The sequence below is a fragment of the Rhinolophus hipposideros genome (assembly GCF_964194185.1).
Source record: "Rhinolophus hipposideros genome assembly, chromosome: 17".
In the NCBI taxonomy this organism is placed as follows: Eukaryota; Metazoa; Chordata; class Mammalia; order Chiroptera; family Rhinolophidae; genus Rhinolophus; species Rhinolophus hipposideros.
In genome coordinates, this window is record NC_138063.1 from 42,086,075 (window position 1) to 42,110,041 (window position 23,967).

The 23,967-nt window shown below is 34.4% G+C and overlaps 1 protein-coding gene across 1 annotated transcript in view; it reads right to left on the bottom strand.

The window, feature by feature from the left end:
* Nucleotides 1–344: 344 nt before the first annotated feature.
* The window catches only part of MIB1 (MIB E3 ubiquitin protein ligase 1), a 109,648-nt gene continuing 86,025 nt past the window's right edge, over nucleotides 345–23,967 (bottom strand). Inside the window, exons 13-21 of the mRNA XM_081078063.1 lie at nucleotides 21,670–21,802; nucleotides 19,110–19,196; nucleotides 17,533–17,694; nucleotides 15,130–15,311; nucleotides 13,394–13,586; nucleotides 8,781–8,859; nucleotides 7,401–7,514; nucleotides 6,033–6,133; nucleotides 345–2,957 (exon numbers count right to left, since the gene is read on the bottom strand). Coding sequence (XP_080934189.1) covers nucleotides 2,817–2,957; nucleotides 6,033–6,133; nucleotides 7,401–7,514; nucleotides 8,781–8,859; nucleotides 13,394–13,586; nucleotides 15,130–15,311; nucleotides 17,533–17,694; nucleotides 19,110–19,196; nucleotides 21,670–21,802 — 1,192 coding nt within the window. The 3' untranslated portion in view covers nucleotides 345–2,816. The remainder of the gene's footprint in view (nucleotides 2,958–6,032; nucleotides 6,134–7,400; nucleotides 7,515–8,780; nucleotides 8,860–13,393; nucleotides 13,587–15,129; nucleotides 15,312–17,532; nucleotides 17,695–19,109; nucleotides 19,197–21,669; nucleotides 21,803–23,967) is intronic.

Sequence of the window (23,967 nt, forward strand, 5' to 3'; positions counted from 1 at the left end):
TTATGTGAAGAAAAATAATTAGAAGAGCACCATCTGGTAAGTTGTCTGTATGTTTTGGGTAACAAAGCTGACAATCTTAAAAAAATAAAGGAGAAAATGTGGTGAGAGAGGGGGTAGAAAGAGGAAGTCTAAATACCACTTAATGACAACTCTTATGAAACATTAGAAAGAAATGTTATCAGTACCTTTGGATCTCTTCTTTTTGTCTATGTTACTTCAAATATACAATGGCTGCATAATAAACTCTGTATGTGCTAAGATGCTGACCATTTTTTTTCAATGTTGTATATCTAGCCCCTGAAGCCTAATAGTTTTTGAATGAATGCATGCCAGTGTTTTTTTTTAATGATTATAGGAAAAGCTAAAGCTCCTTGAGGCACAAAATAAAGAGATGATACATAGCTATGAGAAGAAAACATACCTAATTGGGAAAATACTGCTGAGAGACATATATAATTAGAGGTAGCAGTTTCACAGAGTTAGAGGAAAGTCATTTAAACAATTAAGTTCTTAATCTTATTCGCTCTCACAATCCCAAAAACAAATTTAAATAATTTTTAGGTGCTTGAAAACATGAATAGAGAAACATTTTCTACTCATTAAATAAATTTCCAAGTGGTACAAATACAGAAAACCCGCAAGGACACAGCACTAAAATTATGGTGACTTTGACTTTTGTAATAGTTTATAAGTTATTATATTTTAATATGGAAATAAAAATATGGAAATTATATTTTTAATATGGAAATAAACTTTAATATGGTGGGAATGAAATTTCCTTTTAGTAATATATGTTTTAGCACTGCAGCTCAGAAGACAAATAAAAAAGATTTAAGTAAAGTAGAGCTCTAGACCACATGATTCTCTGGTTGGCCAAACGATGCATGCGTCAGCCAGGTGCTCCCTCCTTACCAGCTGGTCTCCTGGAACAGAGCTGGGTGGCCAGCCCATGGCATGGAAGAAAAGGAAAATTCTGACTTTTGCCATTTTCAAACTTAAAAGAAAATAGTCTATTTGTCTCTTTATGTGAATATCATCAGTCAGATGTTCTTTTTATAACTTCAAAATATGGCTTAAAAAATAGTCTCAGTGGCCCATTATTAAATAACTGAGTAGAGTCAATATAAATTTTCAAATGTAAATTTATAAAAATTTTACTGTTCTAAATGATAAGTTACTAAGCTAAACACAGATATGTAATTACCGAGACTACAAAATCAGCCAGCAAAGCTCACTATTGTTTTCACTAGGTCTAGCAAAGGCAGCAGTTATTAAATAGCCAGAAATATGTTATGAGAGCTAGAGCCGTTGTACTTTCAAAGTTAGTTGTTGTAGCACAAAAACTGACATAAGAATTAGATTCAAAGGGGGAGAGGGGCGGGAACTACAAAAAAAGATAACTACCCTTAGGAGTAAGTTTATACACAATATATAGTAGACGCTACTGTAAATAGCTGATATTTTTGTAATCTAGCAGCAATGAACCCCAAAACACTTACTTATGTGTATATTCATTCTGGGTGTTGTAAGATTACTCATTCAAAAGACAGAAAGTGATTAGATGCTCTAAAGTCAAAGTCTGAGTATAAAAAAATCTACATATTTAGATTAGGTAATCAGACATATTTCTGTAAATGTCCTAGTCACTCTTTCTAAAGTAAGTATGTATTATTGGGTTATTTACTACATCTTGGATATTGTTGGCAGTTTACATAATATCCTCATCTGTACGTATAAAGAGAGACTGTTTTCTTTATAGTAAGCCATACTATCTGAGAGAGAGTGGAAGCAAGGCCTATGATGAAAGTAGAATCAGTAACACTGTCAGAATTAATAGATATGCAGAAGAAAAGATTGCTGCCTTTGGACAATGCATTCATCTTCTCAGATCACTGGGTTACTACTATTCAGTATATCAGAAAAGCTAAATTGAACCTCAGAGGCCAAACAGGGGAATATCATTTTACTGGGGAGATCAAGCCTAGATAAGTAACCATAGAGAAAACTGAGGTACAATTTTCACTAACACTTTCTTTTTAAGGCTGGCTGAACTAAACAGTGTATAAATTAAGAAAGGCAAATGTTAATAGTTAGTTAATAGATACTCTTTTATTGGATAATTTTCCTCCCTTCAGTTCCCTATTATGATTGTTTATTTCTCCTTTTCATATCTATCAGTCATTTTGAAACCGACAATTTGATTCAAATTTCCTTTTCCATTTAGATCTAGAAAATAAGCTAAAGGCGAAGTCATTATTCTCTCATTCTATGTTTCCATTTACTTTAAGAATCCAGAAAGAATCATTTAGATAACTTTGTTTCCTTAAAGAGAATTCTCTCTTCGATATTCCCTTAACACATATGACATAATAGTTTGCCTTGCCCCTTTCAGTTGATGCACGAACTTTCTGAGTACCTGTGTCAACTCACTATTTTATAAAACTGAAGGAAAGTAGATCATAAGGAAGTTTATCTTATGAGGTCTAACAAATTCATAAACCATAAGAGAAAATGCAATAAAAACAAAAATAACAAGAGATCTTTAAATTATTTTTCCCCTTAGAAGCCATAATTACCCATGAATTACATGGATTTGATGTTTCAAATTAAAAAACAAACAAAAAACCTCCACGCACGACTTCAAACACTGTTTCGTAGAGTTGTTTTTTTTGTCCTAGTACATTTACAGTCTAATTACACTCTAGTTAAGAAACTATGATATTAAAAATTAATTCATTAGAACTCCAACTAGCTTAAAAGCTTACTAAGAGTTCATGACCAAATACCTTGGCTAACAAAATACACTGAGTTTCTTGTTAATACAAAAGAATCCTTCGTTCAATAGCCTTGCGACAAATAGGGCATTCACTCATTCGGTCTCCGCAGAGCTGGCACGTTCCATGGCCACAAAGGAAAATCATATTCTTCAGGCGATCCAAACACACAGGGCACATTGTCTGGAGTGTGAGATAACAAACAAAGTAATAAGTGCTGGCACATTTTATATCTTGAAAGTGTAACGTGTGACAGCTCTATAACGTCATTAATTTTCTTGTTTTAGTCAAATAATCTTTTGTTGCTTAAAATTTTTTCTTTAATTTTTAAATAGCTAAAATGTCATCCCTATAAAATAGAAATATTGGTTGTACTGTCAGGACAGTATAAAAGGCACTACATGAAACACATACTACATAAAATAAATACTACCCAACTCTGGGTACTATGCTGTTCTTGTTTGACAATAACCCAACGTATCAGGCCTGTTGGGAGAGGGGAGCTTTACAGAGCCATTGCTAAGAACACATGCCAAGCTCTATGCTAGGTATGTATGATACAATCTCAACCCTATTATCATCCCCACTTTAAAAAAGAGGAAACTGAGGTTTAGCGAGGTTAAAAACTTCCCCAAGGTAAGTCTTAATGTGGACTCGGGTCACATGCCCCAGAGCTCTAGCTTTTAAACACTTTGCTGCACAAACAATTAGCCTTAGTTACATATTAATAAATGTAATTTCATGAACTCAGAAGAATTTAGAAGTATGACAGGTATACTTCTGTGAAACACTAGGAAACCACTTATTCATTCACAAAACACATTTTACATTTTATATTTATAAAAACATATTCTACCTTAACATATTATAGTATTTCATTCTGAATTATACTTTTCCCAAGTAACATAGAAATGAAACAGTTAAACAAGAATGTCCAGAATTAATAAACTAGACCTAAAGCCTATATGAATATGTGGTTACCAACTATGTAGAAATCATTGGGGAATCGTAGTCTAATTTGTTAATCCCACCCTTCCAAAGTAAATTTTCACACTTACCTACCTTAAAGTTCTGAGAAGCGAAGCTACAGAAAATCGTTTTTTATTTTAAAAAGCCAAACCAGCTTTTTAGTACCATTAAAAGTTTCTTTTCCATTAAAATTTCAAGAGTTCTAGGTAAGTAATTAACAACTCTTATTTCCAAAAATAAACAAATCTGTGAAGACTGGGTTAAGTTACTTTGAGTTAATAAGAGCACATGAAATTAATTTTTGTTTGTTAAAGAGACATTGGTGTAAAATATATCCATGAGTCAAAGTGAAGCATTAAATATTGACGACCAAAAAAAAAAAAAAAAAGAGAAAGAGAGAGACACTGGGGTAATAGATTGGAGAGTTAAAATAAAAAAGTTATTCAGATGCTTTTTCTTGGTAACCTTGAAGAAGAGTTAAGAAATCCAATATAAGAAATCCCATAAGGAGAACTGACTCTGGGTGGTGAGCACACAACGTGGTATATAGATGATGTATTACAGAATTGTACACTTCAAATCTATGTAATTTTACCAACCACTGTCACCACAATAAATTTAATTTAAAAAAAAAAGAAATCTCATCATTCCTCAGAAAATGAATTTTGTTTTAAGGGTTTAAATACTTTAGTGATGAAATACAGTAATGATTATTTAAGGAAGAAGAAACTTCTTTGTATAGTAAACTTTGGATAAAGGTAGAGATGAATTATTATTTTAGGATCCACAATAGGGTATCATTATTCATTATAAAAACAATTTTAATACACAATTAGTAGATAAAATGCTTTTCGCAGAAGATGTGTTCTATAGTGTCTTATGGAAAAGAAACTGAGATTCTAAGAAGCTTCAAAAATTTTAAAATTTTATTTTACACTAGAATGAACTGAATATGTTCCTATTTTAATATTCCTACATTACATTAAGAATTTGTAAATCCATATTTATCTTTATCTATTCCCTATACTACAAGTATTACTAGGTACTGGATTTCAGAAGAAAAACTGGCCCAGTTATACAGTTTTCATCTTTTCACATGGCTGTTTAGATTCCCAATAAATATATACATTTCATTCTAAATTAGTTATCACGAGGGTCATTAGTTATCCTGGGTCACTACCCATTGACTGTGTTACTTTCTTAAAAATCCAGACAGAAACGACAAGAGTGATGGCTCTAACAACTGCACGGCAAAACCGATGTGATTGCCAAACTAAAGAAATAACACACTTGGCAGCTCAATCCTTTGAATTAAGTCAGATTTGATTGTTCAGTTAAATGGTAAGGTTGGGGGGCGGGGGAGACTTTCTTACCATATACCCACAAGTTTTAGCTATTTTTTCTTTATTTTATTATTGCTTTTATTAAATATTGAGTAGCTGTAAGAGCATTTCTGTTGCTATGTATACGATGTAAAGAACATGACCACCACCCAGTTTAAAGCACGGAACACTGCCTTTTCTTTTGAAGCTCCTCCAGAATGCTCCCCAAGCCTGTGTAGCCACCTCTCACTGATAACCACTATTCTGAATTTTGCATTTATCTTTCCCTTGCTTTTCTTTATGGTGCGTGTGAATGTATGTATTTTGAAGTATCACATCTATACAGAAATGTGCTCAAATCAGAAGTGTACAGTTTAATAAACATTCACGAACTGATCAAATGCATAGAGTATCAATACTCTAGAAACTTCTCTTATGCCCCCACCCAGCAATCCCAGCCAAGAAAATTAATATCCTTGATTTTAAACACTATCTGTAAATTCTTTTTCAAGTTTGCATCCACAAACAATATCCTAGTAAGTTTTATTGGATGACAAATTTTTCCAAAGTACTTTTTAGTAAAATACTTACATTTCCTCCAGCATTGTGAGTTATGGCTGCTACATATTCTCCCTAAACACTTGATACTGAGTTTTAACATTGAGTTTTTCCCTCAATCTGGTGGGTGGCAAACAATAACTCATAGTGGTTTTAATTTTCATTTCTTGATTACTAATGTGTATTGGTTATTGGTTATTCATGTTTATTGGTTATTCGTGTGCTTCCTATTTTGGAAAAGTGCCTGAGTAAATCTTTCAGTTAAGATTTCACCTACTGCAAATATTCAAAATGCTACAAGTGATACACTAATATTAACCAGGCTTACTACAGAAAACACTAGTGGTGTTCCAGAAAAGTATGAAATGCCACTCAGAATCATTGTTTACCATGAAGAAATCAGTATCACCTGCTCTTTAATGTCCTGTAACTGCTGCTGCAGCTTCTGCACGTCCGCGTTGACGTTGGTGTTATCCTTGTCTTTCTGTAACACGGGGATATTTCCACTTGCTATAATATAGATAAAAATTTTAATGTTATGACTGTTTTGACAACAATGATTTTTTATTTCTAAAATTATTATTGTCTTATTAACAACACAAGGCTATTATTAGAATCCTCTTTAAACAACTGATTTTACATGTGGACAACAGATACAGTAGTGACATTCATGTTACACTCCTTTATTTATAATCTTCAAAAAGAAATAGGTTTACATATTAATTTCTAATTATATTTAACACAGCTAGACAATAATCTACACACAGAGTTTGGGTTTTCCAAGGTACTATTTGCTTCTCTGACAAGTTCACAAATACATATTATGCTTGTTCTCTGTTCCTGCACTGTACGAACCCAAGAAGGTGAGCAGCATAACATTTTAGCCAGTTTGGGCAGCAATAATTCTATGAAATCTCTTATTTGTTATTTATGAGAACACACAAAAACCTAGCCTCTTCCTTTAGTCCCAATCTCCTTGTTGTTATTGATCTAAGATGAGGCACTCCACGAAAGAAAGACCATAATCAGTGGTCTGCTAAATAGAGGGAAATTTTTTATTTCACTTTTCCTACTCTCTAGATTCTTGGTGTTTTACTCTAGTTAACCTAGCCCTGGGATTTTCATTCTGCTCTATTAGTGATAAAGACAAAAAGCCCTTGGCAGAAGTAGCTAAACTAATGTTTTCCTCATCTGTATACAGAACAAAGAAATCAAAGATATCCAGTTGATATCTGGTGCAAAGATGAAAAATATTTTTATACTGTTGTACTATTGAAAAGGCTGAAGGTAAATAATTTACTTTTGATTTTTCCACTTGTTTAGTGGGTTATATAGTTCAGTTTATCTATAGTTACTCTGTCCCAAATTATTACTGTTCCATAAAATACTCAAATGCACTAGGTAAACTTGCTAGACAAAGGAATGAGGTTAATACTTGTGTAAACTGAAAAAATAATTGGTAATATGATGTTCCCCCAAGATACACTAAACTTCACCTTAAAAACAACAAATTTTCTTTCGACCAGAATACAGTAATATTATTTATATCAAAGATGGAAGTTTCTTAAAAGACTAATTGTTTACAGTTCTATAATCCTATCTCAAACTAGAAAAATATTTTAGGCTTCCTGTAATGTAACATGAGCAAAACCCTACCTAGTCCTTTGTAAATTCCAGCATACACTTATGTTTTACAAGGCCACAGTGTGCTATACCTGAGAAGAGACATTCAGGGAAGTCCGAATGAGAAGGCTAATGCTTAAGAAAACCCACTTACAGATATCATCGCTGGTGTCTTCTGAACTTTTCCCTCCACAACACATAATGAAAGGCACTCTTCGTTCAACTACTGCCCGGCACTGTACACATTTTTTCATCAGGTTTGCGCAGTCTGGAAAATAACAACGGAACATTTCTTACAAAAAAGAACATGAGTAATAAGAGGACTGCCTTTCTCTGCTCATTCTTAGAACTTAAATTCAACACTGAGATAAACTACAGCCTGCAGGCCTAACCTGACCTGTTACCTATTTTTGTAAATCAAGTTTTAATGGAAAATAGTCCCACCCATCTATTTATATGGTTGTTTGGGCACTAAATTGGCAGAGCTGAATAGTTGGAAAGAGTATAGTTACTACAGAAACTATGTGGCTCACAAAACCAAAAATATTTATTATTTGACCTTTTACAGAAAAACTTTGCTAACCCTGCATTATGAAAACTTCAGTAACCTGAGCTCTTTTAACTTAAGACAGAATTCTCTTTCCACATGCACTCTTGACAGTTGTTTATGGCCACTATACCAGTCTCTGGTAAACAGAGAATTACTTGTGGCAGAGTGTTACAGTAGAAGACCTTGATCCTTTCTTTCATTAAGGAGTTGCCTATCAGACTGAGAAAAATAAGGCTAAAGCAAATCTATGCCCATGAGGTTAATCTATCATACAATTTGTATGTTAGTCAGGTATATGAAAAATCAACACCTACTGACTGAACTATTTTATAAAACACCATGCTTTACCTTGGGCCCAGTTATTTAAACTTATTTAAAATTAAAATCCTTCATTGACAAAGTAGAAAGTAAAGGGAAGAGGAGAATATTAATACTGAACAGTGTATAAGCTTGAAAAGCACAAGAGGGATATATAAAAGCCAATTTAAAACATCTCTTAAATTTTAATATTATCCTCACAAAGAAAAGATTTCTATTAAGTTCTCTTGACATAGAGGTTAAGAACAATTAAGAAGGTCAGAAATTATAGCTCCAAATGGTTGCTGTGGGTGGTTCAGTACTGGGGAACGGATGCAAGAGAGGGAATAAAATGTGCTACTTTTACATGTGAAAAATGGCTAGACTAAATGTTTCAACATTCCTTTTGAGAAACAAATTTCTACTGTGTGTGAGAAGAGATCATTTTGTGCTAATATAAATGAAATAAAAATTCGACCTAGTGGAACACAGCATATTCAATCTTCTCTAAAGTTCAGGAGCAAGGAGGAAAATAGGTGACATTCTAGTACAGAGAAAGAAATGGAAGGTGCTAGAGGCCCACCAACACTTTTGCTTGTGAGTTAAAAAAAAAAAAAAAAAGGATATAATTTGTTTCACTTTCTATTTTTATAATAATACCGAAGTAGTATTTTATAGGCTACTTACTCTCACAGGCACACATGTGTCCACATGGTTGAAAAAGAACAGCTGCTTTCTTGTCTGAGCATACCACACATTCTTCAATCTATAAAAAAGAGGTATGGCACAAGCATGAACATCTACAGAGAAATCTATAACTAAACAGTTTCTTTTGTATCCAAATGTATTTCCTCTCTAAGGAAACACTCTAGGCACCAGAAACATAACACACTTCTCTGTCCTCTACTCTCTTGGTTACTGGTTTTCACATCTTTGTATATACCCCACTTAATAGGTCCTATCTCCACATTAGTCTCCCTACATGAATGATACAGAAAAACTCCATTTACTCTGAGGTCAGGGAGACCAGACTGTAGACTTCAATTTTTTTTTCCGAAAAACTAGTTTTGAGAGAAAAAAAGAACAAATGACAGAGGTAAGATAGATTTCTAATATTAATAAAAATCTAGCCAGATTAGCCAGACTGCTAAATGCCAAAGAGAATCTTTCTGTTTATCCACATCAAAGGAATCCTAACATTCTTTTCCAGGACTTGGTCAACTCCCCCATACTGGCCAGAGCCCAAAGTTTTGGGCTATTCTTTCTTTTTGATCTCTAAAGTCTTCTACAACCTATTCATGTTGCCCCTCAATTTTACCTCCTCTTCATCTCCACTTAATCTGAGTTTTGAATGTTTAACTAGTTCTTAAACTTGGCTCTGCTTTTATCCCTACCTCACCCCACTGACTAGCTTCAGATCCATCTTTCACCTATTCTTCTCCCTTCATACATTCACATTTACCCACATCTGTGTCATTTAATATTATTGTCCAAAACTTATGACCACCTCTCACCTCTAATTTCCCCTAAACAGCCAAATATTGCACTCACACTTTCTATGGACTTTCCCAACTTATACCCTGCTATGTGCATAGAATTTACATAGTTGCAGTAACAGTAGAAAGCAGTAAAACATGGTTGGTCACGGTATGTATATTCCTGGACTCAAATTCCAGCTCCAATACTAACAAATTACCCAACACTGCTGAGCTGCAGCCTTTTTTTTTTTTTAATTGAATGATCAAGAACAATCCTTCACAGGGTAGCAAAGAGCAAATCTGAAGATAGGGAGAGGAGTTAGGTGTCCCTTATTCATGTATACCCTTGGACAATTCTAAACATGAGACAGTGAGGGCACAACTGAACTAAGACATAGCAATAGGAAAGAGGAGAAAGAGTTTTGAGAACTAGTTAACAAGACCTGGTAATACAATGTGGGGAATGAAAGGTGAAGAAGAAATCGAACACATTTGCTAAGTTTTTGACATTGACTTGACTAATTGATTCAAAATAGTTGGAAGAAATAAATCTCAGTCTCCCACAGCTCACAGGAATAAGACCAGGGTATTCTTTCCAAATCTAGAATTCTACATCCAGGCATTAGTCCTATTCAAGGTCAGATTATAGTGAAAGAAATGATCACCTTCAGTGCAACAATCTAGTCCCCACATTGCAAACACTAATCAGTATACCACCAGAATGGCAGGGTGGGGAGCAGAAACTGGAAGGCCCTGGAAATGGGTAGCTAAGGGACCCATAGCCATGGTAAGTACATTAATTTTTCCTAACTCCCAAGGAAGGTTTTCCCATTCATAAAGGAGACGGGCTAGGGCTGAGGACCAAGACTAAGTTTCAAAGGTGTGTCAGTCTGTCTAACTGGTTGGCTAGTAAACTAAACAGAAAAGCAGTCACAATCGGGATGAAAGAAGAAATGAAACTCCCAAATGTTAGCCAACTGGAGAGACAGATAAAAGTCTCATGAGCAATGATGTCAGGGAGGTAAAACTGATTTAGCCATGTGTCTGTAAGAAGCAGTTTCCCACAAATGTTTTAAGAACTATGCACTGGTCAAAGATTAAAATGTGACAAGAGTAAATTTAATATGTGTAAAGTGTTTTAGTTCAATGTAAAATTGGTGCCCAATTCATGATAATTCTCTTCTCTCTATATAATGATGTGCATGGTTTCCAAGGCAATCATCTATGTACCTGAATTGTTTATAAAGAGTTTAAATTAATCTAGCAAAATGGATCTAATAATCATTTACTTACCCATCCCCAATTAAAAAAACAAGAAAACTTTATAACCATAACTTTTTCACCCTTCTGGAATTTTTCCTCAGGTTATATTTCCAAGACAGGAATTGCTATATCAAAGCATGTTTATTATAAAGGTTTGTGTATATAAATTGTCAGGATGGTCTCTCAAAAATGTGAACCCATTTATTCAGCCGCCAGCAGTGTTGTGAGAGTGTCCATTTCCCACTTTCCTGGATAGGAATTTTTAAAATTTATTTTTGCTAATTTGACAAGAATGGTCAATAATTCATAATTTTTAAATTTATATTTCTTTACTTGCTAAAGAGACCACGCTTGTTTATTCTCCCTTCCTTCAAATACTAGTTTTATAATTTCTTTTATCTTCAGTGAAGATGTTCATTATCCTTTAACCACTTGGGGTCACTATTTCTTTATTTTCAAAGGCTCTCCACCAACTTGGAAAACCTGTTTGGTGGCTGTTAGTTTTTGTACTTTTCTACAGGTTTGAAAATTCCATAATTTAGAAAACAAATTGAGAGCTTACTAATTCTTGGAATTCAGAACTGGTCTAAAAAGGGATGACAGCATATTCCTTCCCTTCTACCTCCCTGTTCCATCAACTCTCCCTCGTAGACACTTTTTCATTTTGTCTGTTCGTCCTAACACAGCAGGAAGAACAGGGACTGAAGAATCAGAACTGCATAAGATCCAACTGTTAGTGGACTTCTTTGCGCTTTAGTTTTTCCAACTGTAAATACGAGCTGGACTAGAAGACAATAAGGGCTATTCTGTATTTGAGACTCTGCTTTTGACAACCTGGGGCTCTGAACTCTAGTCTTAAAGCACCTACAACACCCTACATGGCAGAATAGCTTTTAATCTAAGTCACAGTTTGCCAAGAGATTACAAATTTTTAGCAGGAAACTATATACATGTCTGTCACAACTACAAAAAGAGTGCTTAATAAAGGTTTGTTGAAACAGGGCTTAATATAACAAAAAATATCTAGCACGACATGAGAATACACAGACCAATATAAAAGCAAGAGAATGGCTTAAGTTTTTATTCTTTCAGATTCTTTCCCAAACAGTTACTTTGTAAGCAGGTAACTAAAGCAAATTACAAATAACAAGTAGAATATTATTATATTAACATTAATTATATTAATATTATTATATTTATTTATTATATTATATATATATTTATTATATTAATATTATTATTAATCCACATTAATTTATTAAGCAAGGTTGACACAGATTTAATGCATATAAAATGCCAACACAGTGCCTGGCACACAGTAAGTGCTGTGAGGTCATCTTCCTCACCTTTACCGATAGATTAAGCAGCTACACATGCACTCCAATATCTATCCAAAAACAACTTTCTCGTACTTTTTCTTGTGCCAAAAATTTTACCGAAGACAGATTCATTTGGGTCATAAAAAACATCTAGTCTTGGAAGGTTCCATAAGAAAATGTGAGAAGCACTGGTAAGATAACACCTTTTAAGTCACTGCCAGTGAATTTTTTATGAGAAGTAGTACCAGCTGCTTTCTAATTAATAAAGGCTAATGAATAGCTTAGGAAACGTCAAGAGAAAAATAGAAAGAATAAAAAGAATAGAATGGAAAAAGAGTATAACCATAAACAAAACCAAAGAAAACCAACATGTCTTTTGATTTAAGAAATCATTTTCAAGAGACTTAAATTTCACTTCACACACACACACACACACACACACACACACACACTAACACATTAAGAAAAAGAAAATCGATTATTTCAGTAAACCAAAATGAGTAAGACAGTACAGTTATGATAAAGCACTAAGTTACACAGAAAGAGGATGAAACCAGAAACCCAGAAAAAAATACTACTTCTCAAAAAGCAAAAGGAGTCAGACAAGATAGAAAGTTCAGAGAGGATACAGAATTTGGTCGTCACTAATTGCAGGATGATCAGACTTTATTTCCCTCTTGGTGGGACACAATACAAAATGAGCAGCAGCATCTATGAAGTTTTCTTGCCAAAAAATGTTTAAGCTGACCCTAATCAAGCCATCGAATCTACCTTCCTGCTTACAGGAAACACAGAGGACAGAGAAACAAATTAAACAATGCCATGATAAAACAGTCAAATTCAGAATGTGTGACGTTCTACAAAAGAATTCACTGATCTTTTACAAAGATAAATACACTACAAACCAGTCCATGCACTCACAAAAGGTGTAATATGCAAGGAGCTAGAACACATAGTGGAATTAAATACATCTTTATAAGGGACTTTGAAAGCAAAACAGATTAGTTTTATTTTTAGCTACTATAGTTTACGTATGAAGAAGGAAACTCATAAATGGTCTCTTGATAAATACATAAATTATACATTACTATATTTAGATCATTCTCAGGAAGAACAAAATTAAACAGACACATGGCATCGCATAATCTTATTTCTCATTAATTGTAGTTTCAAAGAACTTAATAAAATTATAAAATACTATATTAGAAATGTGTTACTAAAAAAAAAAAATATATATTACCTTTGTCCTTGATTGAACTTGTTCTTTACAGATGAGGCATTTCTTGACTCGAGGAGAACATAAAGAACAGGTAGCAATATGTCCACATGGGCCAAAAAGAGTGTCTCTCTTCATATCTGAGCACACCATACACTCTTCTAAGGTTTCAGAATCATTACTAATCATAGAAGGACTGCGAGAACCCACTTGACCACTAATAAAAGAAAATATTTCTAATCAAGCCTACCAGAATATTTATATTACAAATTCATTAACGTATTTTTAAAAACACGTAGAGCATCATTAGTATACGTAAAACAGCTTTAATTATGTTAAAAAATTAGCTTTAACATCAATGTATTAAAACACTGTGTAATATATTTTTCTATTTATATACATCTCTGCATCTTTACGTACTTCTGGTACCATTCAAATCACGAGTTACACATATCCTCACCCAATGTAAAAGTAGAATCTTCTTCCAACAAAGAAATCAAAAACACGTGTTAAAAAATTTAACGTGAATATAATTTCACTCAGAACCTGTTTTATCTATACAAAACAGGCTGAGGAAGGCACAGGAATAAAACAAAAATCCTAACTAGAGCTCGTGTTAGTAACCCTAACTACAGGCAGGATGAAACAGCATCAGAGCTCACAACTGACAGGGCACTTGGGAAAAAATGTCACTGCAGCTGCTGTTCTGACGTTTCTTTAAGTGTATCTTTAAGGAGCATACAATTCTATTCCAGAAAGACAGAATGTACCTATAAATATATAGATACAAAACACAGAAATGTATATATATATATATATATATATATATATATATATACACATATATATATATATGACCAACTACTGCTATAGAAAGGCATACTCTATTTTTACTACAATCTTCAGAAACACACACACACGGCAGTTCCATCTCACAACCAATGCTAAAATTACTCTTGCAGTAATTATAGTGCCTTGTATCTCTATATGCATAAATTCCAAAGAGTTGTCATTTCATGACTACACATAAATTATAAGAGAGGCAAGAGAGCACAAAGGTCAAGGGACAACTATTGTATTGAAATGTTCGATGACAAATACCAGGTATTAAGGGGCAGCTGTAGTTGTACAGTACCATTCGGATGAAAAACTAATGAGATTTACCTTTTTGTATGTCGATAGCATTTCATGAGAAATTTAGTTATATCATAAATAATTAAAATAACTGACATGTTGTACTTTTAGAAAAGAAGACAAGTGTGAAATGATCATTTTTAGAGAAAACTCCATCAGGAATTGGTTCATTCAGTTGTTCGTATTTATACTTATTGAGTGCCTATCAGGCACTGTGCAGGGTGCTAGAATTATTTTGTGTGTATGTAAGATATACCCTGTTGGTGACCAAGCAAAACTGCCTTTCTTTGAAAGAGTTTATTAAAATTTTAAATACACATAACATTAATCACAGCAACTTCACTAGTGAGACTTCTTTTAAATTCCTCTAACACACAGGAGTATTAGAAGGTCAGACTGGTGTAGAAATGGTTCTTAGACCTCATTATTCATAAAGCATCATATTTAATAATGTAGAGAACACAACACAAAATAAGAGACATAGTATCTATAGGAAAAATTTTAAGGAAGAAAGGGTCAACATAAAGACAGAGGAAGAACAAAGACAAAGACATTTTCAAGTAATCTTATGAAATCACCATGACACTTTATATATAGAATATTAAGTTTTATAAATTAATACAAACCTGACTTTTTCTTTATGACACTTGGCCAGTGCTTTGCAGAGACTTGGATCAGGACAGAGATCAAGCGGTGACTGACCCTTCTTATTTCGAACGCTAAGGTCTGCACCATTAGCAGCCAAGAAACAGGCAATAGATGCTGCACTCTTCTTCTCTGCCCCCTGAGTACCAAGTCCCATTATTAACTGAAATCAAATGAAAAGAGTCATTATTTTCCTTTCAGGAATCTGTTATCAATTCGTACCACCAAATATCTATAAATCTGTGTATGAATGTGAGTGTGTGTGTGTGTACATGTATGTATGGATATGTATGTGTATGTATCATATATAAATATATGTGTCTGGGAAGAACTTCGACTATATAGACACGGTGGACATTTATGAGTTGCAGTCCTAATATCCATTCCCCCGAATTTTCTCAGGCATACAGTTTGAGGATTGACCCCCTCTCCAGTTTTAGAGGTAGACCAAAGATGGCTCAAACCTGTTAGATATTGACCTATCTATGTGATTAGTTCAGAATGACACATAACCCAAATCAGGCCAATTAAGACTAATAAAACTCAAGAACAGGACTTCTGACTGAGATAGTAAGAAAACAGTGCCTTTTTTCCTACTCAATTTGGCTCTGGAGCTGCTAGCAACCGACTTGAAATAGTAAAGGGTGAGATAAGTGAGAAAAGAACCACTACCTAGGAATTGAGCCAAGAAATGGAAAATGAGACAAAGCAGGTTCTGGTATCATCTGAGCTATTGATTCAAACATCTTATCTAAAAATAGTCATAATCATTATTAACATTTATGGAGCATCTACAATGGACAAAGAAATATTTTAAGTACTTTCCATGAATTAACTTATTTAATCTTTACAACCTTATGGAAGTAGTTACTCCCTTCCCCGCATTTTAAAATGAGAAAAATGATGCACAAAGGAGTTAGAGATTTGCCCATGGTCATATAGAAAGGCAGCAATACTCAAACACTGGTCTCAGAACCCCTTTACGTTTGTAAAAATGATTGTAAAATTCATATGGACTTAGAATAGTCAAACAACTTTGGAAAATAAGAAGTTGGAGGATTTATACTACCTGACTCCAACATTTATTATAAAGCCACAGAAATCAAGACAGTGTGTTGGAATCAAATAGCTAAAGACATAGATCAATGGCTAAACACATAGGTCAATAGAACACAAAATGGAATCCAGAAAGACTTCACACACATGGTTAATTGATGTTGGATAAAGGTACAACAGGTAATTCAGTAGAAAAAGACAATCTTTTCAAAAAATGTTGCTGGAATAACTGGATATCCACAAGCAAAAAATATGAACTTTGATCCATATCTTAATACAGTATATATAAAAATTAACTCAAAATTTAATGAGGATCTAAATGTAACAGCTAAAACTTTATGAACTTCTCGTACAAACAGGAGAAAACTTTAGTGACCTTGGGCTTGGCAAAGATTTCTAAGGTAGGACAAAAGACAGAAACAATATAAGAAAAATTTATAAAATAGACTTCATCAAATTTAAGAACTTCTGCTCTTCCAAAAACAGTTAAAAGCATAAAAAGACTGGGAGAAACTATGTGCATATCATCTACCTGATGAATTTACATTCAGATTATATAGAAAAACTCTCAAAACTTCATAGTAGAAAACAGCTAAACAAAATAATGAACTAAAGGTATAAATAGACATTCATCAAATACATGTGGGTGGCAAACAAGCAAATGAAAAGATGTTCAATATCACTAGTCATTAGGAAAATGCAAATTAAAACCACAAGATACCATAATACACCTATTTGGATGGCTAAAGTTAAAGAATAAGAACCAGGGGCGGCCGAACGGCTCAGTCGGTTACAGTGCGAGCTCTTAACAAGGTTGCTGGTTCAATTCCCACATGGGCCAGTGAACTGTTTCCTCCACAACTAGATTGAGAACAGCTTGACTTGGAACTGGGCCGCCAGTGGGTGGCTGGTTTACTCAGTGGTTAGAGCCCAGTGCTCATTACACCAAGGTCGCCAGTTCGAGTCTCATGTGGGCCAATGAGCTGCACCCTCCACAACTAGATTGAAAAAACGACTTGACATCCTGGAAAAACACACACTGTTCCCCAGTATTCCCCAATTTTAAAAAAAGTATAATTCAATGATTTAATAAAAAAAAAAAAAGAGCCGAACAATTTTTGATAAGAATGTGAAACAATATAATTAGTACTGACTAGTATTTAGTTCATAAATTAAATTTCTACATATGTAGTTCTAATAAAATATTTTACCAGATACAGGTTAAATCTGCTATAAATATAAGATCTTGCTTTACCTAAAGTTCACTATCAGTAGTCATTAGGGAAATGAGTACTGCTTGTACTGAATTAAAGATTATCTTTACTCACTGTGTTTTTGGATGGCTCCCAGGCAGCATCGACCTTCCCTACATCTTGCATATCTTGGAGCTGACGTAGCTGAGACAAGGTGTGATGCCTCAGAGCCTCATGCAGAGGAGTATCCCCATCTTTATCCTGAATATCTAATTTGGCACCTGCACGGACCAAAAGCTGAAAGAGAAAGACATCTTATTTTGCTAAAGTATCCCTGCCCACAAAAAATCACAACATATCTAGAGTAACAGTGAGTGAACCCTCGAACTACCTGAAGGAGCTGCCACTAAAGCTAACAATTTTTATGTGTTTGCTTGCTACTATTCTATGCCCCTGTGGCTCCTTACAAATAGTGATGACTGCTGGTTATTCAAATATAACGAATTAAAGAAAAAAGAAATAAGGACCAGTATGTTGCTTAATTCACCTACTCTAAGATCAAGATAACGGGGGGAAATTTAGGACGTGGTTTTTCTCTTTTTAATTTCAGATATGTGAGGTGGGATAGAACTTCCAAAAGGATCAAATCATAATGTTCGTAATTATTCTATTATTTAAACACACACACACAGAAGTTATTATTTGTTCCATTCTCTTTGGTCAATTTTCTCCAAATGGATGGTCATAAAGAAAGTCCAAATATCACAGATAAATGAAGAATTTTTAGCAAGAGGAACTTTAACAATACATGTGAAATGCCTGCTAAACTACAACCTCTTACATAAAATGCATTGATTGTTGTATGTCAATAGATATTTTAAGAAGTAAACATAACTTTATTTAAGGTTTTGCTTATGGTGCTTTCACAATTTTCCTCATCCTTTCTACAAATGCTATCAAGAGTTTTAGAAAAAAATCTCAAGCATACATGTCTTGGCAAACTACATGTTTTTGTTTGTTTGTTTTTACTTTGTTCCCAAAGGTTACATAGAATATCATTCTAGGGCAATGTTTCAAAATTTGAATGTGCAGCAGAATTTCCTGGAGGGCTTGTGAAACCACAGATTGCTGGTTCCCATCCATCCCTGGAGGTTCTGATCTGGATGGTCTGAGGTGGGGCCCAAGAATTTACTCTCCTACTAAGGTCTCAGGTGGTGCTGAGGCTACTAGTTCAGCGTCTAAACTTTAAGAATCACTGCTCTACCAAAAATTTTAAACAGATAATCTTTCAAATATTTTCTGTGGAATCACCAGATTAGTAAAATAAAAATGTATTATTTCAGCTTTTTTGGAATATGTGCAGCAAATGTCCAGCCAAAGCTTTAAATTATAATTCAGCCTCAATTGTATAAATTAAGGGAGAAGGTACTTTTTAAAAACTAATTTATGTGTTATTTTGAAATTCTATGATTGAAGATTCTGGGAATTCACAAATCTGGCAACAAAATTATAAAGACTTTGAATATCAGAGTTTTAAGATATTCCCTACTATAAATTAAACTGATATAAAATATTAGCCTAAAATCATAATTTTTACATGTAACTGCCTTTTGAGTAATCTAACACTGCATTTTAAAATCTCAAAACATTCTAGGAATCTGTCTGGTTAAAATACAACTGTAAACTAAGATTCATGTTAGTAAACACTTTACCCTCACAATCTGGGTGTGCTGTCGTTCAACAGCAAGATGAAGGGCCGTTTGTTGGTTCACGTTCTGGATATCCAGGTTTGCATTACCCTGAAGAACAAAGTTTACAAGTTAAAATTTGACAACAGTGAAAAACACTAGAACTGTTAACTCTTTGTGAGAATTCACACTGGATACTGCTGACCACTTTCCTCTCCTCTAGCTGCTGGGACACTGTTCTTATATGGTAACAGTTGCAGGTAGTACAGGAAGAATTAAACGGGCAGCAAACTTTCTGAAGCAGAACAGGAAGTTAGAACAGCAAGTTCAAAATTAATTTTATTATGGTAATTTCATCTAAAAACAGTTAAAGGACAAAGTACACTACAGAATCAAACAGCTCCCTTTATATCTCTATTAAAGAGCAACGGAGATAGATAATCAGCTCCTTTTAACTGTAAATATTTCCTGAAAAGTTGTATTAATGAGTGGATTTAGATTTATTTTAATGATCTAGTAAGGTCACTTCCTCTTGCTGCATAATGTGAAGTTTTAAAAATGTAACATGTAAAACTGCCTCGCAGGGTCTGGCATAATAAAAAAAAAAAATGAAACTAAGAAAAGGGCTACAGGTTCAAAAGATAAACTTTACCATTCTGTTTATGTCTTAGAACCATTCATGCTCTCTGATTACAAGTCTGATATCCAACTGTGCCCTTCCTGGAGCATCAGTAGAGCTGAAATTCCAGTAATGCTATGATGACATATTCTGGAAGATGGGAGTGTTTGTTATTATTTATGCTTCTTTGAGTGAGATCATGAAGTACCTAATCTCAGCTTGTTTTCTTATGTCTGTTATGTAAGTGCAGAAAGCGAGGGATTTCCTTTTTAAGTTTCCCAAATTTTTCCATCATTTAGATTTTCCAAAGTATTCACTGTATAGTTGTACCATAATTTGTTTATCCAGGCACTAGTTGATGAACATTTGGCTTGTTTCCAGTTTGGGGCTACTATAAATAAATAACTACAAATATTTAGTACAACTATTTGCATAGAAATGTGTCCTCAGTTCTCTCGGGTACACACCTAGAAGTGGGATTGTGGGTTATATAGTGAATACATGTTTAACTTTATAGAAACTGCCAAATGGTTTTTCAAAATGGCTGCTCTGAAAAACACCAGCAGTGTTTTTCTAATTGTATATTCTAATTGTGCCACATCCTAATCAACACTTGGTCTTTCTAGCCTTTTTAAATTTAGTCATGGTAGTTGGTTATTAGTGATATCTCATTGTGATTGTAATTTCTGTTTCCCTAACGACCAATGGTAATTTAAGCAACGTCACAGGATATATGGTCAATATACGAAAAATAACTATTTTTATACACTAACAACATACAATTAGAAATTGGAATTTTATATATATTTTCAATAGCATCAAAAAAATTACTTAAAGATAAATCTAATATGTGCAAGAGCACTCAAATTCTAAAAAGACTTTTTAATAGAAAGTAATAATCTGATCATAAAATATATACCGACATTCAAAAGTTCTAGAATATTAAAACAAGTCTGAGAAAAAAGAATAAAATTGGAAGACTTACTCTAACTGATTTGAAGACTTACTATAAAACAACAACAACTAAGACAGTGCGGTATTGGCTTAAGGTGTGTCATTTGAATTTTAGATGAAAAAGAATTTATCATAATTAACAATACTTCTAAGAGAATTTTAATAATAAAGGCTTAAAATGGCAGAGGAAAGGTAGTTTAATTTTTGAATTATTTCTTTATCTAAACTTCTGTAGTTTATGGAAGGTCTATCTTATGATCTGGGACTTAATTACCTATACTGTACTATCTACAAAATTTTGCTGCTGTTTCATCTTCTTAACTTGACTGTAAGTTCTTTGAAATCAGGGATCATAGATATTCTTTGGTAACTTCAGCGCTTCTACATAGTACACACTAGTTAAATCATTCTGAAAATTTGAATATACTAAAACATTATAAAACTGCAATAAATAGGTTCTCCCGAAATTCAAAGTCATAAAAAGTAAAGTCATCTTATTTCTGAGATGAATGAAATGACTAAGGTGAGCCTGTGCTGTCAATCCAGCCACAGATTCCAGGGGTCCAGCAGTAGTCATGAACTGAATCCCCAGATCCTGGCTGCAGCCTGGTGTTACCAATGGCAACTGGCCACATAAGCTTAGATATCAAGATGATGGTTCTAAGTCCGGTAGCTGACTGATACTTCCACAACAGTGGCAGCAGTTTTGGGAAATCTCTTAGTTGATGCACATTTCACTGGACCAATCCAGGAAGACTGAGGGAATACTGGACATGAGGGATATGCGTGTGTACAGATACACACACACACACACACACACACACACACACACACACACACACGCTCCCTCCATTTAAGAACCAATGTTAGTCATAAGACTGAATATGGACTATACCTGAATTTGTATAATCATGGGATTTTACTGTAACATACTAAATAGGTATTAATAGTTGATAAAGTAATAAATAAATGGATTGCAATGGTCAAAAATTATTGAACTTCTTCTCCTACCTGATGTACCAACAATTCCGCCACTTCCACATGATTATTAAGGGCAGCCAGATGCAAGGCAGTATAACCATCATCTTTCTTCTCATCCACAATCCATGGTCTCGGTAACTTAGACAGTAAAACACGCATTGCACTGAAAGTCAAATTTATGTTATTTTGATATTTACATCATTTGATATTTAATTAAATATTTTTTGGGGAAAATACTGGGGGTGCCAAAAAAACGTATACAAGTGGACACTTTGGTCAACGTTGCTTAAACAGAAGTTTGCCATAATCAGAAGTGTCTGGACGCTCAAAACCACTTTGAGCAACTCTTGTAATTGCAGAAGTCAAACGTAACTTGTATTCATCTTTTGTTATTGTTATATATTGAGTATTACAATTTTAATACAGTTTTCCTTTCTTAAAATGTGTATACATTTTTTGGCAATGGGACCCTCTGAATATTTTAAAAAATTGAAATCAAATGAAAATATTCCTCTTTAAAGAAAATTATGCTTAGAGATGAACAAAAATTCAATTTTCTAAATCTCAAATGTACAGCCTTTTGATGTTTTAAGCAGTAAACAAACTGGAGAATAGAATAAGTGGAGAATAGAATCAAAACAAAATGGGAGTGCTACAAAGGAGAAACATTATGACACGGGGAAAAACCAAAAGGTTAAGAAATATACCCTAATAAAGACACAATTTTGGCTTTGTGGAATCTCTTAGGTTCCATTTGAATGGTATATATTAATGAAAGAGTTAATAAAGAACAACCAGGTAAAACAATATCAAAGTAGAAAAAAATGGTGATAATCAAGACAAATTTTATGAAGCTGGCAGATTATCATGAACTCTGCAGAGTTAAAAATCTGATATACATCATTTAGTAGTGCTAAGTCCAGTTGATAATCAAAATGCACAAAATAGTCATTATAATCTAATATTTAAAATTTAAGAATCAGTAACAAAGTATTTCCAAAACAAAAAAGATAAGTTATCATAAGAGAGCAGGGGAACTAATTATCAAGAGATGATACTTAAAGAAAAAGCTAGCCCACCCCCCAAAAAAGAAAAGTAAAATTAGAAGCAACTTTTCTTGCCACACATCAGTAATTTTTCTTAACAGAGATGTTTTATGTGAAAAATTCATAATTTGGGAAAAAATCTCCCTTAACATATTTATCCACTAATTGTGTTTATTTTTTTAAGACTGTGGCCTAAGATGACTGGTCTTCCTATACGGAGTACTGGACTAGGCATAGGCAGCATTGTGTGTGTGTGTGTGTGTGTGTGTGTGTGTGTGTCCTAAGATGACTGGTCTTCCTATACGGAGTGCTGGACTAGGCATAGGCAGTATTGTGTGTGTGTGTGTGTGTGTGTGTGTGTCCCCTAAGATGACTGGTCTTCCTATACGGAGTGCTGGACTAGGCATAGGCAGTATTGTGTGTGTGTGTGTGTGTGTGTGTGTGTGTGTGTGTCCTAAGATGACTGGTCTTCCTATACGGAGTGCTGGACTAGGCATAGGCAGTATTGTGTGTGTGTGTGTGTGTGTGTGTGTGTCCTAAGATGACTGGTCTTCCTATACGGAGTGCTGGACTAGGCATAGGCAGTATTGTGTGTGTGTGTGTGTGTGTGTGTGTGTCCCCTAAGATGACTGGTCTTCCTATACGGAGTACTGGACTAGGCATAGGCAGTATTGTGTGTGTGTGTGTGTGTGTGTGTGTGTGTGTGTGTCCTAAGATGACTGGTCTTCCTATACGGAGTGCTGGACTAGGCATAGGCAGTATTGTGTGTGTGTGTGTGTGTGTGTGTGTGTGTGTGTGTGTGTCCCCTAAGATGACTGGTCTTCCTATACGGAGTGCTGGACTAGGCATAGGCAGTATTGTGTGTGTGTGTGTGTGTGTGGCCTAAGATGACTGGTCTTCCTATACGGAGTGCTGGACTAGGCATAGGCAGTATTGTGTGTGTGTGTGTGTGTGTGTGTGTGTGTGTGTGTCCTAAGATGACTGGTCTTCCTATACGGAGTGCTGGACTAGGCATAGGCAGTATTGTGTGTGTGTGTGTGTGTGTGTGTGTGTGTGTGTGTGTGTGTCCTAAGATGACTGGTCTTCCTATACGGAGTGCTGGACTAGGCATAGGCAGTATTGTGTGTGTGTGTGTGTGTGTGTGTGTGTGTGTGTGTCCTAAGATGACTGGTCTTCCTATACGGAGTGCTGGACTAGGCATAGGCAGTATTGTGTGTGTGTGTGTGTGTGTGTGTGTGTCCCCTAAGATGACTGGTCTTCCTATACGGAGTGCTGGACTAGG